The sequence below is a fragment of the Anguilla anguilla genome, chromosome 2 (assembly GCF_013347855.1).
Source record: "Anguilla anguilla isolate fAngAng1 chromosome 2, fAngAng1.pri, whole genome shotgun sequence".
Lineage (NCBI taxonomy): Eukaryota > Metazoa > Chordata > Actinopteri > Anguilliformes > Anguillidae > Anguilla > Anguilla anguilla.
In genome coordinates, this window is record NC_049202.1 from 54071806 (window position 1) to 54091171 (window position 19366).

Sequence of the window (19366 nt, forward strand, 5' to 3'; positions counted from 1 at the left end):
CCATACTAGATATCCGGGCCATATTAAACATACAGCATAACCCCAACACAGCCACAGCAGGGCCATAGCACTGATAAACCATGATCGCAACTTGACCACAACGCAACCACAGCAAGACCATAGCAAATATAAAGCATAGACACTGCATAACCCCAACACAGCCACAGCAGGGCCATAGCACATATAAACCATGATCACAGCATTACCACAGCACTACCACAGCAGGACCATAGCACATATAAACCATGACCACAGCATTACCACAACACTACCACAGCAGGGCCATAGCACATATAGGGTAGATTCAGCAAATGTGGGACATCAGCAGAAGTGGGACACTTAAGCTTTGCATTACTCTGCTATGTACGAATCAACAGCCAATAAAAAAAAAAAAAAAACATTCTTGAATTGTTGCTACAATAGTTACTGTCATTCAACAATTGTTTTTATTGGACTGACGTCTTTACAGTGGCCGTGGTCAGCCGTAAAACTAAGACTAATCATTGCGAGTGAACGGTAAGTGGACCAGCATGTGAAATGACACTTACGAATGATAAGGTTACTAGGTTAATAAAAACGAGTTAAAAATGTCCTATTTTGATCTCCAATATAGTAGCTAAGACACTGGTCAAAATATAAATGTTTTTTTTTTTTGTCGTATTGTCTTTAGTTTTTATGATTAAGGGGGGTTTTGCACTGTCCCACTTCTGCTGAACCTGTTAGATAAAGCGGGACAGTGTTTTTCAGGTGATGTGGGACGTTTTAATCAGTCCTGGTGTAATAAACCTACAATTTACCAGTTGTATACGCTTACGTGCTAGTTTAAACCATACTGATGATTATTTGGTGTCTGTCAGTACTTCACATCTTACTGTTTGTTGACAGACTCTATATAATCAGAATGAATGAATATCATCATATAATCCATGTAAACCATATCATATAAACCATGACCACAGCATTACCAAAACACTACCACAGCAGCACCATAGCACATAAAAAGCACAGACACTGCATAACCACAACACTATGACAGCAGGGCCATAGCACATATAACTGACACAGTAGAAATCATTTCTGGAGGCAATCACTTTGTTGTATTTCAAATTCTAGCATTTCAAAAGTGTACAGTACATATAATGACTAAACTGGGGCATCCTCGCACTCAAGATAATAGCCGATAGCCTTGCATATTTTACTACATTATCTACCAGTTGACATGGCATTTGCAAGATGATTAAATCTACTTTGTGGGATGTAATACCTCTGCATACTACAAAGGCATTATATTGAGATTTCATCTGAATTCTATGCATACGCATACAGTACTCCTTGTAAAACTGTCATGGCATTTCAGTTTAAGCAGCCGACTTTTCAATCTTTTTACTCCATCACTAATAGCAAATTATTATAAGAACAAAAGTTCTGCAATCCCAACCAAACGCATGACACCTTCTCGTTAATTGCTCTCGATTGAGTGTTTGCCAGATTCTCACAACCTTTGTCTTTGTGCACGGTATTGGTGCAGCGCTGAATTATAATGTGATGGGAAGCTGGCTATTGTAGCATTCAAAATGGCAAGCAATGAGTCTTACGTCGAATAAGTAATGAATAATACAAAGCAACTTTTCAATATGTTATGGCAATGCATTTGTAACACTGATTGTGAGTGACGGGATTTGTCTTTTGTGTTCAGTGTTGTTCGGATATGCATGTAGAGTAGTGTTAAGAACGACAACAAACTTTATCATTACCAAAAGTCAGACCGATGATGACTCCATGATGTTTTACCATGACTTACCATGACTGCTTACTGTACCAATGAAGTCAGCCATTTCTTCACTGTAGCTAACTGCTAACAGGCTGCACATTTTATTTCTGAAAAAAAAAGATGGGCATGCCACGTGGCTGGCTCAGGAGCATTGTTGAAGGCGGTAACCCCAGTATCTGATGTCTCAGACAGACATAAATACAACATGGCTTTCCGACCGTAAAAAATATATATATATTGGAAGTTACAAATTCATAGTCACTATTATTATTATTATTATTATTATTATTATTATTATTATTATTATTATTATGAGGAAACCCAATACAAAATTATCAATATGACTTGTGTACTCAGCCCAATGAAACTCAACGAATTCTGGAGCCACCTGCTCTGCTTTTATTATTTCTAATAGGCTCATTACACCAAACCACGCCACTGATCCAACAGGAATATACAACGCATAGATCTCCTCTGTTTTAAAAAATGCACATGCTTTGTCTTTTAAAACATTTCTTATGTAAGAGGGAGGATTGCTGAACATTTGTTGAAAGGGTTCAAACAAATAATGTATGGCTGCTCCATACCTTACCACCAGACCTTCATTGTATGCTCTGTGCTTACACTAACAAGAATTTCACACATTGATCATCCACATATTGTTTGAAAGATTTTGTTCTCTTGAGAGGGTGGGATGAAAAAACACAGGGATAAGTTACCTGAATGATTCATTGGCTTTATTTATATTCCAAAATAGTTTTGCTATGCTATAATCTATGATCACCTATGTCTATGAAACTGATTTTGTGCTGACCTTCCTCAAAGGGAAAATGTCGTACAACTATTTGTTAACTAAACTGTATTTTTACAGATATACATTATATATGCCAGAATATAATGTAAATTAGTGATCTCTTCATGTATTCTCTCAAAACCTGATACTTGGCATGATGCCCGCTCAATAAGCATATTTTAATATAATCCAAAAACTGAATGGGCCACACAAAACTAGAAAGCGTGTAGTATGAGAAATTTCCTTCTTGATATATAAACTGCTTCTGTTATTCCCTTTTGGCTGGATATGAAGATTCACCTGTTGTTGTATGCTTGCAAGTGCTTCTATGACAAATAACAACTGGATAGAATCGCATTACTTAAGAAAACCAAAAAATAGCCTCTCTCTTGATTTCATTTAAATAATGTATTAAATATTCTATTATACCTTTCTTGCCACTTAAAAATCTTAGACACAAGACACTCTCGTTTAATGGTTTAACCACATTCCCAATCATTTCTGAGATATTTCCTAAAACTATTTCAAAGCAAACACAAATCTGCTTGGTTGTACTCATTATTTGAAGGATATTCCCTGGTGTGCTGCACTGATTTGCAAAGTGTGAGCCAAGCACATCTACTCAAATGAACGATGAAAGGAACGTAGAGTATGGGGTTTTGGTAAACACAAACATTGACTGGTGATTGGTGTGAACATAATATTTATATTTACAAAATAAACCTGAGGTATATTTAGAATATGCAAGAAACAATATGTGTGTATCATTTACAATACATTTTTCCTGCTTTTTTCGCATGGTTTGCAATGGCCGGTTGCATACAACAGTGCTCATCTCTACAGCCTCTACTACTGATTCAGAAGAGTGCAGACCAGCTTGCAGATCAGGTGAATTTATATCTTCTCTTGCAAAGGATATAAATTTACCACTGCTTCATATACCACAGTTCGCGAGTGGGGTTCACACAGACATGGGTTGGGAGAAGACCAGCCCTGTGTGGTTGCTAGTGAATGACGAATTGCTGCAATTGCACCTGGTATTGTACTAAGCCCTGCAGGACTGTCAGTCACAGCTGGTACTGACATGCAGTCCATTAGGCCTATCCATGCACTAGATCCAAGCCTCAACACAATGAGCCACCAGACAGCCCCCTTGAACTGTTAACATAAAAGATCAAGAAAAATATTATACTTCAGTATGTTATTGCAGGTAGGATTGTTGAGCGGTTTCTCATCTGTTGCTGCCCTCCACTGGCAAAACATTGCCACTGCAAATAGAAATGAAAATATTTGAAATTATCGAAATTTCAAGTCACAGCATTTAATTAGTGTACTGTAATGTACTATAGGGTATTGACCATAATTTCAAATTAAATAATGGGTTGATTGTGAATGTAATAAAATACAGGGTTTATTTACTTACTCCTTGCTTGTTCTGTCCATTATCAATTCGTGTAAATGTTGCACTCCACAATAGGCCACACATTAGAGTTGATTGAATTATTGACAGAGATCTTGGGGGGAAGGGGGGTGGTGGATTGATAATTACCCATATGCATGTTGTTGTTTTTTTGTACTCTTTCACAAAGGCTTGATATTATAGTGAACTACATGTATATGTAAAGCAACCTTGATATTGTATTACAATATCGATTAAAGTAAAACGACAAATCAGTTATGAATAAAGGAAGGGCAAGCATAAGACTGTTTACCCTGTCTACTTTTTGGTATGAATATCGGATGATGGAGGAGCTCAAGTAATACTGCTGCGACTGTAAGGGACTCAGATGCATTGAGTCAGTGACTTAAGTAATGAGGTGTTACCTCTACTATGTCTACTGTGGGCACATGTTGCAGTCGCTGTGAATGCACTGGAAAATGAGGAACATGACCTGAGGCCAATGACTAGCCCTGCAGGAAAGCCTGAGGCTGTATATCCATCCTGCATAAATATTTACCCTTCCCAGTTCCCCACCGAGAAGAAGGATGCCAAAGCACAAATACGAAACCAATTGTTATGTACCAGCAAGAATGCCACACATTGCACAAATATGTATCATTTAAATACATTTAAAACTGGAGTTTAGAATGTTTAGAATTTAATTCCATTACATTGCCTCATGTGTTCTAAACATCTGTTTTGGTCACATTAATCTCTGTATCAGACCTGCCCATGGTATCACTCTATGTCTCTCCTATGTATACAGAATGACAGCTGGTTCTTAGAAAACATGTCTAGCAACATACTAACATTTATGGGTCCGTCTGCCCTTACAGAGAGCGCTACTGTGAACAAGCTGATTTTGAGCATATCATAGCTTAGTAGCTTACATAGCATACCATAGCTTACTTTAACAAAGGTGCCCAATTATGCATAGCAAGGATAATTGTTAAGGTTCATTGAACTACTGTGGACAATTAAGCAATTATGTGGGCCAGGCACATCAGAAAGTCATGAGAAGAAACCACCATGAGCACATGATTTCAAATTTATCTGGCCCTGAAAATAATAAATAAATAAATAATCAGACACAAACACTTGTGGTTACAAATCTTGAACATTGATTGGCTCATATTAGCCATATTGTTTCCTCTGGCAACATCATTTACTGTAGATGCCCTTGGAATCAAGCCAACAAAATGCAGGATATATTTCACACACATTAATCTGAGGTACAGTATGCCTATATTGATTTCCCAAATTTGAGGTAACAATCTTTCCTTTTCAACATGGCTGTTAGCCAGTGTGTGTGCATGTGTGTGTATGTGTGTGTGTACAATATGACTACAGAACCACAATTTAATAACTCCAAATTTTTATGATACAGAAATGCTACATTTACATTAGTTGAATGTAACACCATGACATCTGGAAACAATCTGGGAGACAATGTGAATTTCATTTTGAAATACACATTGACAGATTAGGCACTTGAAATGCACTAATAAATCCTATTAGTGCATTTCAAGTGCACATTTCATTCATTTGTCAATAAAGGCTTGTTTTATTTAAATAACTTTTAAAGTACAGTCTTTTTAGAAATGATTAAAGTTACATGTCAGTATCACACACATTTTATGAGTAGATGCTTTTAAATCATCACACATTGCACAAATTGACCAAATTGAATGGGTCATTGTGGTTATGCTAATTTATCTTTAAAGGCTTTTAGATCTTTATGAATTAGCCTGTGTTTATAATTTAGTTTGATGGAAATATTTTGTTTCTACTGATCAGCATTTCAAATTCTTTTTTCCTCTTTGTTTCGTTTTTCTTTGTGTATTTGTGAAGCACTTTGCTTTGGTTTTGTTGCAAGATTAAGTGCTATAATAATAATAATAATAATAATAATAATAATAATAATAAAAGACAATGCACATTTTTCAAAACAGAGGTGATCTATGTGTTGTATATTCCTGTTGGATCAGTGACGTTGTTTGGTTTAATGAGCTTATTAGAAATTTGTTGTACGTCGCTCTGGATAAGAGTGTCTGCCAAATGCCTGTAATGTAATGTAATGTAAATAATAAAAGCAGAGCTGGTGGCTCTATAAAGTATTTCAATTTTTGCTTTTCATTTTGTTGAGTTTCATTGGGCTGAATACAAAAATCATATTAATAATTTTGTATTGGTTTTTTAAATAATAATAATAATAATAATAACAATAATAATAATAATAATTCAGTTTCACCATTATATCTTATTTAGACACTCTGTGCTGATATTCATATAATATTACTGCATATTAGTAAAACAAACTATTAGATATTATTTTCAGAATTAATTTCCATAATTGTGCATCATGTTCAACTATATTGTTCTGTGTTATGTTTTACTTTGACTGTTTCTATGTTAATCAGGTTTAAAATAGATGCTGTTTAAGAATTGTTCAAACCAAAATCCAAATAAAATCTAACATTTTAGAACCACATGCATGGTAGGTTTTTGGGTCTAGTATTGCAGTTATGACAGTCATGTTTATGATCCTTTGTTTTATGTGATGTTTTGTGTGTGAATTTTTCTGAAGGTTACGAGCAGCTTCCATAATTGATATTTTTGAAAGGTTAGAAGGTTGATGTTGACATGTTTTCACCTTTTCTCTCCCCAGTTTGGAACGGGCCATTGTGCTGCTTTAATTTTTTCTGTGTTTCCTGCCATCATGGAAGAACTGCTGTAGATGAAGTGTATGTAATCCCCTGGTGGACTTGGCTGTAAGTCAGTGACTATGTTCCCCATTACAGGCAATTGTAGGAGCAGTACAGTCCACTGTGATGAGAGTGGTATCCTGGGGTACCTGGCGTTTCAATGGGGGGGTGGGGGTGGGGGGGGGGGTGTTATGTGGCAGTACCCTGAAAAACTCAGCTGGCATACCCACCCTGTTTTGGTGTAATGGTGACCATAGCCTGGCTGTGAACCTGCAAGATACAGCCAAGGCTAGGGTCCAGCGTGCTTGTAATGAGTGACTTTATTGGCTTAATCTGAGCCCACACAAAGATGGAATAGTATTAGCAATGAACATATACATTGCATTGCTGTCTGATATGGCTCTTCATGTGCCCTACAATATCTGAAAAATGATTGCTTGTTAGGCCAACAAGCTTCACATTTAACCGCTTCATGTTTTTGGGAGTCTTTTTGCCTCAGGGCTATGACTGATACAAGCTTATGATGCTGTCAAAATATTAGTGACAATATTGTACACACCACAACCAATCCACACTTACAGTGACATTGTGGAATTTGATGGAAATATATTTAGCTCCTCAAGTGCTAAATAACGTATTTATAGTTTGACAGTTTCCAATGGTTTGGCTTGGTAATTCGGGTTCAATGAAAAAAATCTTTTAAAAAAGATCCATGCATAGATACGTTTTTGGAGCGTGATTGATACTTTGCGTGAGAATTGTATTCATTATTCTAGTTAAATGCAATACTTAAATATGTGTAGTGATACAACCAAAGCATGGAAATAGTAACTGAGCAATGCTCCTCATAACGACCTGTGTGAGAAAATGCAGGTAACCAGATGGATATAAAAATCCATATTTTTTAATGTATCACTTTCTGCCTTTCTGCAAAATGTAGAGTTTATACATATGTAGACTATTTAGCAGTACAATAAGAAGGCCAGTTGCAAGTTCTGTGGTTGAGAAAGGCCTGGTATTGTGCAAAGTGGGTACAGACTGCTCCTAGGAAAAACTGTGCAGGCTGCCTACAGTGCCCTTAACTGACAAGGTCCATCTCATTCAACTAAAATCCTTCCTCCCTTAGTGATATGGGAAGACATATCCTCGCAACCACAATCTGCTTTGATCAAGATTCTGTGTGACTTTTAGATGATGGTTATGGTCAAATGTGTTTATAATGTGCTTAAGTTTAGACTATTTATTTTATGGATCCCCTCTAAGAAAAAAAATAACTCTTAAATAAAATTCTTAATTTAAAAATTAAATAAATCTAATTCAACTGGTTTGATTGCTGTATTACATAAGAAACAATAGCCTACATCTCTAATATAGACCATTCTTTATAAATAAATAAAAAATGGAAAGCACATTCAATTAAAGAAAAAAAAAAATCTGTTCAGTGATAAATCCACTAAGACGAATGTTAGCCTATTTTAGTTCAGGGAACTTTCGACGGAACGTTTTAAAGACATCCCAATGGACATCCAAACGTTCCTTTATCTTTTTCTCATGGACGCATCCATCGTAAACGGGGAATTTACCCTAAAGCTGGCAACACAGCAGGGAATTTGGTTCCGCAGGAAGGGCCACTTGTCCCTCAAGCAACCGTAGATTAATGCAAACAGTTCTGTTACTATGGAAGCAAAGAGGGAATCACTACATGCAGTACCTTAGCTTCGGCCGGTCAGAGTAGTGAAATCTATGGGTTAGCCTACTCAGGACTGGAGGATAAGTGAAAATGGGAGACGCACCTGTTGCAGACAAGAGATACGAGTTCCTAGAGGAATATGTTTTAAAAACTATGAAACTGAAACCTGACCGGTGGCAGAAATGTTTGACCAATGACGAATATAAACAAATCATACAGGACTTTCTCGATCGCTCCGACCAACCTGCGCTTGTCGTTTCGTTAAATGCAGCAGGACAATTGCTTCCTTCATTTGGATTTCCAGAAAACTCCAAAAATAAAGCCGTCTATTTTGTGAAACGTAACAAGGATGTGCTCACTGCAGATTCTATTAAAAGTAATTTGTGTTATGGAGACTTATCATACTCTCCATTGGACCAATTTTCAGCCCTGGTGGAAGAGGTAAGGCTGTTCCCGTCTACACTTTGTTAACAGCGGGGAAGGTCGATACGACACATTTTCCCACATTATTCATTAGTTTCATTTAGCATTTTAAAAAATGTATCGCTTACAATGTGAAGTGTTACATGAAACGACTGCAACAAAAAGTAAAGAAGCTGCAGTTAAAATAAAACAGGTTCTCAAAACTGCATGATACATTTTGGGCAGTGTAACTACCAGTTGCATTAAGTTGTTGAAGTGGAAAGTTAGTTATTGCGTTGATTGTCAACTGGAGGCTTTTCTTTTCGTTTCACTTTTTAAATCTGTATCCATTGGTTTTGTTTCGTAGGCCACCGATTAAACTGTTCACTGACAAATACTAGTTTCTCTCATGCTTTATCAATAGGAATGGCGGCATTCAGATAGGCACAAGGAGACACAATGGAATCCGTATCAATACAGTGGATAATGCGCCTGGCTTGTTTGGATGATGCCATGGTTACAACCAGATGAAGTTGTGTGTAGCTATGCAAACTGGTAGCTGATTGTTTCTTTGCCGGGCAACTGGAAGTTTACTGCAACATTAGTTCATTTAGTAAGTTTGCTTTTTCAGCAAGGGTTGACAATGTGTTAGGACAATACACAGAAAGAACTAAACTGGACAATGTTCCTAGGGCGCATATATATATATATATATATATATATATATATATATATATATATATATATGTGTGTGTGTGTGTGTGTGTGTGTGTGTGTGTGTGTGTGTGCGTGTGTCGTATAGGAACTTTTTATTCAGCCATACATTTTACAGGTATTTTATACTACAGTGTGGAGTATATGCAGTGTGGTTTGTATTTAGACAGTGACACAATTTTTGTTGTTTTGGCTCTGTTCTGTACTACAACACACTGGATTTCAAATTAAACAATGAATATGAGATTAAATTGCTGATTTTGAGAGTACAGACTTTTTATGCATAGTTCCCTCCCCCTCCATTTTAGGGGACCATAATTAATTAGACAAATTAACATGAACCTGAAGTTGTCATATTTGAAGATCCTGTACATTAAATGACTGCCTGAAGTCTGCAACTCATAGGCATCACTGGATGCTGGGTATCTTCCCTGGTGCTCAGATAGGCCTGTACTGCAGCCATCTTCAGTTCCTGTTTGTTTGCCTTCAGTCTTGTCTTCAGCAAGGGAAACACATGTTTGGTTAGTTTTAGTTTGGGTGATTGACTTGGCCAACGAAAAGAGAGCAATCCAGTTTTTGGCCCTGAAAAACTCTTTGGTTGCTTTAGCAGTATGTTTGAGCTTTGTCCTGCTGCAATTAACAGTGTCTTTCAATGAGGTTCGAGACATTTGTTTGGATCTGAACAGATAAGATGTTTCTGCACATTTCAGAATCCATTTTGCTGCTGCTGTCAACAGTCAAATTACCAATGAAGAGAAGCCAGTTCCAGTAGCAGCCACACATACCTAAGCCATAACACTGCCTTCACCATGTTTTACAGATGAGGGATGGTGCTTTGGATCATGAGCAATTCCTTTCTTTCTGACCACGATACTTTGCTCCAGGACTCCACAGATCTTAATGTACTTTTTAGTAAACTGTAATCTGGCTGTTCTGTTCTTGAAGCTTACCAGTGGTTTACATGCTGTGGTGGGGTTATACGGCATAATTTATTTATGTAAAATTCAAGTTTTAGAATTTTTCCGATGAGCTACAAAAGCTATGGAAGGCATAACTCTGGAAAAAAACCTGTGTAGTATGTCTTTAAATTGGTGAATAACTGTTTTTGACATCATAGTCCAGAGATTTAATTTTTTCATTCTACACCACTCATTTTTATTGCAAAACACACATCATAATAGTTTTTTTTTGCTGTGACAGATGTGTGGTGCTTAACTTTAATTATGACATTTAATTTCATAACCGTAGGGTTAAAAAGTCTTATGAGACAGTCTTTGTTCCATGATGGTGTACTGCTTTTATAAAAAAAAGGGTTACTCCGGGAAGTAGAAATTTCATGATGAAAGATTGAGTTTCAGGGGGTTTCACTGGTTTTAAAACTCAGTATATGTTAATTTTGACCCTGAGGATGACAGGATGGTTAAGAAGGAATTTGGCCTTTCGCCTTAATGGATTGTTCTAAAGGGACTAGGACTTGAAAGGACAAATTGTTATATTTGCTGAGTTCACAACTGAGTAGCGGACTAACCATGGGATTCCTGTTCCTCCAGTGACAATTATAAATGTTGTATTTGTGTGCAATGCACAATATAACCTACTTGTCTCATTCCCCTTCAGGCCATACCAAAATAAGCAGTTGCATTAGTTGTGCTGTCTTTGAGGTCATTTTAGTGTTTTTCTTTGCAGCATTTCTTGTGTAGGACAATCTTTAAAACTTGAAATGAGAAATTTGCTGAAATTGTTATGTTGTGAAACTTTCTGAAAATGGAGGCCTGTTTGATCTCACACTCAAAATGTTTGATCCACTGGAGCCTACAGTACCGTAATTAGGCTTAACTTGTTTCTTTGTTTATGTGTCTATTGCTTTCAAATGAGAAAATACATGAAAATTGACATGATTTGAAATACAGTATCAGTGCTTTATCACTGAAACATTATAAACTTTGCCCAAATATTTTGAAATACACAAAGAAACCCTGTTTAATTTTATCTTATACAGTGTATACAATGTAAGAACACCAGAGTAATTTGAATATTTAATAATATAAGGAATGAACTGTCTCATGTTAAAATGGCAAAATATTGCATGGCATGGAAAGTTTGCACTATTTTACTGTTTCAGTGTACACAATAGTGCATGAAATAAGAGCTGAAATGCAATGCCTAATAGTAACAGTATTTCCTTGAAAATGTGACCTTCCTATGTGCCAAAAGCTACCTTGACATAATACCTCCCTCTATTTGTTCCTAATGGAAATTAGGTTGTGGTGCCAGTCCTGGCCAATAACAGGAACCATTGTGAATGGCCACATGTTGTGTCACAAGACATAAAGCAACATGTTCATTCTCTGAAGACCAATGTGTTTGTGGTGGCTGGACAAGTCAAAGGCAAGACGCTTCTCCCTCTACCTGCAGGATCAGAGAGAGTGGAGCAAGCAGCCCTAGAGAGGGACAAGAGGTAACAAATAATTGGAAGTGTGTCTTATATTCTGCTGAAATATTTTTTCTTTTGTTGACTTGCATGTGAATTGGTTCTCTGTTTTTCTCACCTTGACTACAAATATCAGGCTTGTGTAGAACAGATCGCTGTTTGGAATTTACTAAATGCATGACTGATTTACCAAGATATTTCGAGACATGTGGTTAATGGAATGCAGCTACTGTTAGAGTACATTTGCAGGATGCAGCATCTTCTTCATTCTTGATGGGTTGATTCAAGTCACTGCCTATCTAATTTAAATCATTCAGTGGAGACCTGGTGGACAAAAGCATCATCCACTCCATTGAGTCAGTAGTGATTGAGTGGACCCACCAGATTCGTGAGGTACTGAAGAAGGATTCATCTGAACCACTACTGGAAGGAAAGAGTCCAACCCCCCATGTGGAACTGCTGTTTTGGAAAAACAGGTCAGTGTGTTGTGTGGTCTTGGGCACTCTATTTAAGAAGCCGATATAATCTGTTAAAATTGAGTTATCAGCTTTATTTATTGGTATTTGCTGGCCATAACCAGAAACGCAGAAGAAAGGATTCTCAGATTACAGGGTTATGAGGCTAGCATTTTGTGAATTATTTTTATACTTATTTCAGGTATGCTGACTTAGAATGCATTTATGGACAGTTCAAGTCAACAAAAGTGGCCAAAATGTCAGAGCTTTTGGAAAAGATGGAGAGCAGCTATTACCCTGCATTTCAAAACATGTTCCAAGATGTCGTAGCAGGTAAGCTTTTTTCCAGCTTTTTTTAAATATAGTAGTTAAACCAGTATGTTTAATTTGTCTTAGTGAGATTAAAAATGATATGTGAAACACCATGTGACCCCTCTGGGACAGAAAATATAGGCGATTGTAATGATCCTGTTTGGTCTGGAGTGTTTATTTTTTTGCAAACAACGAGAGCACAAGAGGAGGCAGCCTGTTTGAAAAATAAAAACAATGCTTAGCCATTCTCCCTCATGGGATCCTGTCGAAAAAATAAACACACATTCAAAACAAGGCAAAATAAACCAAAAGAGTGCTTTGAGTAATATAACATTTTTGATTTTCATCTTTCCTTCTTTCTCTCTTGCTCCTGCACTTTCCTTGATTCCCTCTTCCAGGCCTAGCACTGTCACAATTTGTTAATGAAAATGTTGATATTATGGCAAATTTTATTCAACTTTTAATCAAATTGGTTGTTTAGTTACATTTATCTGGACAGCTGCAAGCCATGAGGGCTCAAGCCTGCCATTTTTTTGGTTCTATGGCATTTTAAATGTTTTTATTTCAGGTCTCTTTTGAGTTAGTAAGGAGCCATTCAGGGACCCTGCAAAGACATACAGTATAAAGAAATTTTTTGTCCACAATACTTTAAACTGATATTTTAATCACAATATGATTTCCGGAAATACATTTTTCAGTTGCCCTGCGTGTGTGTTTGGCAGATCTAGGCTATCGCTGCAGGAGCAGTATAAGCCTACTATTTCCCATTTTCACTTATTGTTATTCTTTCATATTGGTAGGCATTTCCAATCTTTCTAATCTTTTCTAGACTTCTTCCTCTGCTTGTTGATACCAATTTGGACTTGGTTCCACCGATACTGTTGAAAAAACTAGTACCATTACGTTTTCTAAATTTTGACATCGACTTGGTACTGAAGTATCCGACATAGGGGGCGACATAGCTCAGGAGGTAAGAGCGGTTGTCTGGCAGTCGGAGGGTTGCCGGTTAGATCCCCGCACTGGGCGTGTCGAAGTGTCCCTGAGCAAGACACCTAACCCCTAAATGCTCTGGTGGATGAGAGGCATCAATTGTGAAGCGATTTGGATAAAAGCGCTATATAAATGCAGTCCACTTACCATTTACCATCCGTTCTTATGACATGCCTAATGCAGTATGTTGTTTATTATAAACTCCTAAGTGGCACAATTTCAAGCTCTGAGGCTACAAAATGAATGGAAAGTTACGATTGAATTGTCTTTTGAACCTAAGCTGTGTTGGCCACATACTTCATTTCTGTTCAGCACTGGAAGAGGCCAGAGACATCAATGTCTACCTAAAGCCCCTCCAGCGACTCTTTGAGAGCCTGGAAAGTGTGGAGTTCAACGAAATCAAGAGTCAGATTGGCCCCTTAATGCATAGTGTGTGTCTGACATGGGCAAACTCCAAATACTACAACACTCCTGCCAGAATCATTGTACTGCTACAAGAGATTTGCAACCTCCTCATACAACAGGTAAATTGCATATGCACTGTACTCCCTGATTTCTCAGAATGTTTTAACTGTAAACTTCCACTCAGTAAATAATTCATCTCACAGTCCAAACTTTTTAGTAGTTGGTAGCTATATTCAGAGGTGAAGTACTCCTCTGTGTAGAGAGTTTGAAAAGATAGAGACCTTGTTTCATGGTTATTAATTGAATACCTCCCTTATCACTTTGCATCTTAATTTCCCATGTTTTTAAATGTATGCAGAATGAGAATTGATTTTTCCTCCACAGAATAATTAGCCCCTGAATATATAAAAATTAATCAGGTAGCCCATGGGTTTATTATTTATTATGGGTAGAAATGCTTGTATTGCACAGATCACATTTGAACTTTAAAATAAATTCAGATTTGCCGCTCTGTGCAAGGGAACCTTTGGAGTAAACCCATCTATATTTTAGTTCTGATGATTAATCTGCTATTTTGGTCTTTTAGCTTTCTTTTCATTTTAAACTGTAGCACACATGGTTTTTTTGCAAATAACAATGTTCTAATTTGTTAGGCCCGAGCATATCTGAACCCAGAAGATATCCTTAAAGGGGAGACAGAAGAGAGCTTGGCCAAGGTCCAGGGAACCATGGATGTTCTGAGTCACTTCAGGCAGACCTATGATGAGATGAAGGGAAATATTTGTCAGTACCAGAAGAACGGGCAGGAGCTGAGGCCATGGGACTTCTCCTCCACCATGGTGTTCGCTGCTATGGACAGCTTCACTGAAAGAGTGCAGAGCATTGAGGCAAGCTGGAAAATATAACAAGAGCATGAGAGCCTTTCGTTCTGTTTTCCCCCTGTATTTAAATGATACAATACAGAAAATTGTGAATGTACATTAGATTCAGGAACTGCGATTATAAATAACTAGGGTCACCATTTTTTCCAAAGCAGTTTTCTCATTTGCATTTCAGGCATCCCTCAGCATGAGATCAGTAAAGCCTTTTTTGATCACACGTGTCAGACAATTATCACATTACACCTCCCCAGTCATCCATGTTGATAACTCAATTGCCACTTAAGCATGATTGACTGCAATGTTCCCTCACTGTCGCACGCTGTGTTCATGTCGGTTATTATGCTACTGCCTCAGAAATGTGTCTTCATAATGTTGTATATTGTTTTTAATCAGTGGGAAGTAGCTTGCACAGAAAAACTGCAGTTATACCACCTGCATACACAGTTTTAATATGAGGCTATTTGTGCAGTATCTCTCATTCCTTTACTGTATAAACTGCTCATGTGAAGAGTCACATCTTTCTGCACTGACAGAGTTGGTTGGAATGGACCATTACTGTTTAGCTTTTTGCTGAATATTTAGAATATTTAGGTTTTGCCTGAGAGCTCCCCCAGTGCCATTGCAGTGTTTGCAGTTGCAAATAATTTGTATATTGTAGAAGAACAGTTCTTGTTAAATCCTGGAATGTAGTCCAGGGGGAGTTTTGTCAAAACAGCAGTGCAGACTTACTTGGGATCAAACACCCAAATAGCCTCAATGAATTTGGGCTCCAGTTGAAAGACACAGTTTCTTTCTTTTGGGTTGGGATACTGTATGTTGTCAACTTCTCAGATTGTTTTGATGCATTGCCATATTTTTCACTTCACTGCGCCTCTCCTGTGCCAGTGTTTGGTATTAATTTTTTAGGTGTTCAGTCATATTGTATGATTCATGTGTTCTGATTTCTTTACTCAAACCAGCGGATCATTTCCGTAAGGCTTTTTCTGTTCTGTAATTGACATGAATTGTGCCCCTAAACCGTTGTCGCACAATTCCCTGAGCTGTGCCAGCACAGCAATATTTGGTGAGATGTCCATCTCCTGTTTGACAAATCTGGGATTGAAATTGAGCTACTGGTAGTGGTACAACACAGCAGAATACCAAGTGCCCAATTTCGTTTTATGTGCTTCAATTTTACTGGCAGGTCCTTGCTTTGCTATCGTGTTCCTCAGAAGCACTGCATAGTGCATATTTCTGCTTGGACAATGCTCAAAAACTTTGTCAACAGCTTCCATGAGTTTGCAACTTTGGGGAAATTGCTTGGGCAAATACACCTCACCAGTGCCAAAATGTGGCCATCACGGGTTAATTGGGCTGCATTTAGCATCAGTCCTTTGAGGGTTTCCTCATATGCTTTCAACACATAACTCGCATTATCCAAGCCGAATGCAGTCACATTATTGAAACCCAATTGAAAGTCCAACAGGCAATTATTGATGCTGTCTGGAACTGAACAGTAATATATAGCAGCAAGGTATACTCTGTAAGACAAGACTAGCCTTGTGAAATTGCGAAATCTGATGGAATTGTTTTTTTGAATGTACAAACCATGGTTGTCTGTGGCATCTGATGACTTGTCTGCAACCACAGACAGGCTGTCAGCTGACTTGTTACTTTACAATTGGTGAAGGACAGATTTATTATTTTTTGTCTGTAAAGTTAAATATATATCCTGCCACAGAATGTCTTGTTATGACAGCTCAAGGGAATTTTATAAGTGTGGTCTTTGTGCTTATAAAAAAAAAAAAAATGTTTGCAGACCCTCCATGCCTCTTCTCCATCTGTCCCACTGTAGAATCTGCTTCTGACGGCTCTGGATATGATGAAGCTGGAGAAGATTGAGTTTGGAGGAATTCGTGGAAAGATGCTTAGTCAGCAGGTGCTGTGCATGTATGAGGAGTTTCTGGAAACCTTCAAAGTATTTACAGAGAAGTCCTATGACTGCCTGGACACTACTAACCAGGTATACAGTGCATCATGAGACACTTATGTTATATATTGTGCAGCATATTTTCTATTAGAAACAAATAACTTGTAGATAAACTTTGGTGGCAGTTTATCACTGTGCTGCTTTGTTGACTCAGCATATCTGATTTTTCATTTCTTGTGGGCCTGCTAGGAATTCAAGGCTGATGTCTGTGAGTTTAAGTGCAAAGTGGAAGACATGGATCGGCGTCTGGGTGCAATATTTTGCCAGGCATTTGACGATGCTTCAGGTTTAGAGCATGCCTTCAAAGTGAGTGCCGGAACCAGTTACTATGGCAACAGTCTCTGGACACCCACATATGTAGAAATGAACACAAACACGCACACGCATGCTCACATACACACGTGCAAACACATACAAAAATGCATTCCTCCTCTTCATAAATAATATCACTAATGGTAACTAGCAACTAAATGGTAACTAGTTAAACCATGCAAAGTTTTTCAATTCTGGTATCTCTTGTATTTCCTTCAATTTACGTGTATCTCTAACTGAATGGCAAAACAGTGCCAAAACCTCTCTGGTGTCATCGTTTTCATGCCCTTTGTATTCTTGGCAGGTTCTGGACATGTTTGGGAGCCTTCTTGCTCGTCCCCTGATTGTTGCAGATGCCGAGGACAGATATCCTCTCCTTGTCAGCATGTTTGACAGGGAACTGGACTGCTGCAAATTGCTGTACAACAGACATGTGCAAAGAGAAGAAGAGCTAAGTGAGAAACGGCCAATATTCTACAGAATATGCATGTTACTTTCATTCTGCAGAAGGGTGATGGAAACTATACCACAGCGTTTAGTATGGTTAAAATTTAAGACACAAATTCAAGACTTTCTTGTTCATTTTTTGAATAAGATAATTTTTATGATCTGTTTGATGATCTCATTGATGGCCTTTTTTTAGAACGCTACAATATGTCCGTTGCAGTTGCCATGCCATCATTTTTTCCACATCATTTTCAAGCTTGTGAATCACTTTAATTTGTAATGTTTGGCTTACTACAGTGTAGAACTACTCACCAGTTTCATGGTCATTGTATGTTTATAAATGAATGATGAAACATTTTTATTTGTTATTACTTTTTGAGTGTTTAGTTTCTGAAATAAGGACATTTTTTGATAAAATAATTTTATCAAAAACCAAATCATTTAATTTCCCAAATATTAATATTGTAATTATGAATAATGTACTGTAAAATACCTAATTCAAAATATCTTGCATAAGGAATTATTTCAGTAGTGGATTAAGGATTAATTGTTTTTTTTAAAAAATGTTATGGGTAAGGATTATGTTGTTTTTGTTTTTAAAGTCATTTTATACCTCAATTATAAAAACCAATAACAAACAGAAATATCAAATCCTTTACAGTGCGGTTTAAGCTAAAATAAATAATATTCACGCATTATTATAACTATGTATGAACTTTCTTTCTCTCCAGGTTACACTCCTGTCAATAAGAATATGCCTGCTGTAGCTGGAGGATTGAGGTGGGCACAGGAAATGCAGGAGCGCATTCAAAAGCCATTTGGAAACTTCAGGAACATCACTCATCCGTGAGTTTAAATTTTTACTTTTGCTTTCTTACACTCACATTACATTCTGGCTATTCACATTTTAAAATGTGTACATTTTTACCATACTAACATGCGTATCCATATACAAGTGCAAATCCCCCCCCCCCCAGTCTGCTGCTAAATCGGTGGACTAGTCATCTTCATCTGTGGTTGTTTTACCTTTTTTCTGTGGAAATAGTTGCATGGAGTCTGCTAATGGGAAGAGAATGATCAAGAAATATGAAGAAATGATGGATATACTGGAAAGGTTAGTGATCTCACATTAACTAAGAATGGAAATGATTTATGTGCGTAATAAAAGCATAATTTGCTGTAAATGCTGAGAATGTATTTATATTGTTGTCTTCAGCCTACAGTTCTACACTAACTCCTTGAAGCTCAATCCCTTGGCTTATTAACCAATTACATAAAGATTAGTTGGAGAAAAACTGAAATTTTAAAAACACTGGGGTTTTAATGAGGGATACCATCAGTTAATTGCGTAATTACCACCTGTCAATTTAAAGCATGAAATTTGAGTCAGAAGAAATTTTCAAAGGGATTTTTAAAAGTGTGTATTAATCAATTAACAATCTAGCAATTATTGTGAGACACCATACCATTACATGAAACTGGGTCTTCCACTTAACTGGCTGTTGCATTCTTTTGTGGGAAAATATTGCAATTCATCATTTAACCTGATGGAATCTCACATATAGTTCAAGTGCTGATTGCTCCAGTCTTTTTGTCTATGTTCAGGCTACTAAGCTTGGGACAAGTATACCTTGCAAAGGCAGAGTCT

General features: G+C 37.3%; 1 protein-coding gene across 1 annotated transcript in view; it reads left to right on the top strand.

Annotated features, from left to right (window-relative positions):
- The first annotated feature begins 8490 nt into the window (after positions 1–8490).
- dnah9 (dynein, axonemal, heavy chain 9) overlaps positions 8491–19366 on the top strand; it is a 124177-nt gene continuing 113301 nt past the window's right edge. The window contains exons 1-11 of the mRNA XM_035405087.1: positions 8491–8841; positions 11778–11974; positions 12265–12423; positions 12605–12735; positions 14017–14228; positions 14763–14996; positions 16825–16992; positions 17149–17265; positions 17576–17726; positions 18450–18564; positions 18764–18832. Coding sequence (XP_035260978.1) covers positions 8491–8841; positions 11778–11974; positions 12265–12423; positions 12605–12735; positions 14017–14228; positions 14763–14996; positions 16825–16992; positions 17149–17265; positions 17576–17726; positions 18450–18564; positions 18764–18832 — 1904 coding nt within the window. The remainder of the gene's footprint in view (positions 8842–11777; positions 11975–12264; positions 12424–12604; positions 12736–14016; positions 14229–14762; positions 14997–16824; positions 16993–17148; positions 17266–17575; positions 17727–18449; positions 18565–18763; positions 18833–19366) is intronic.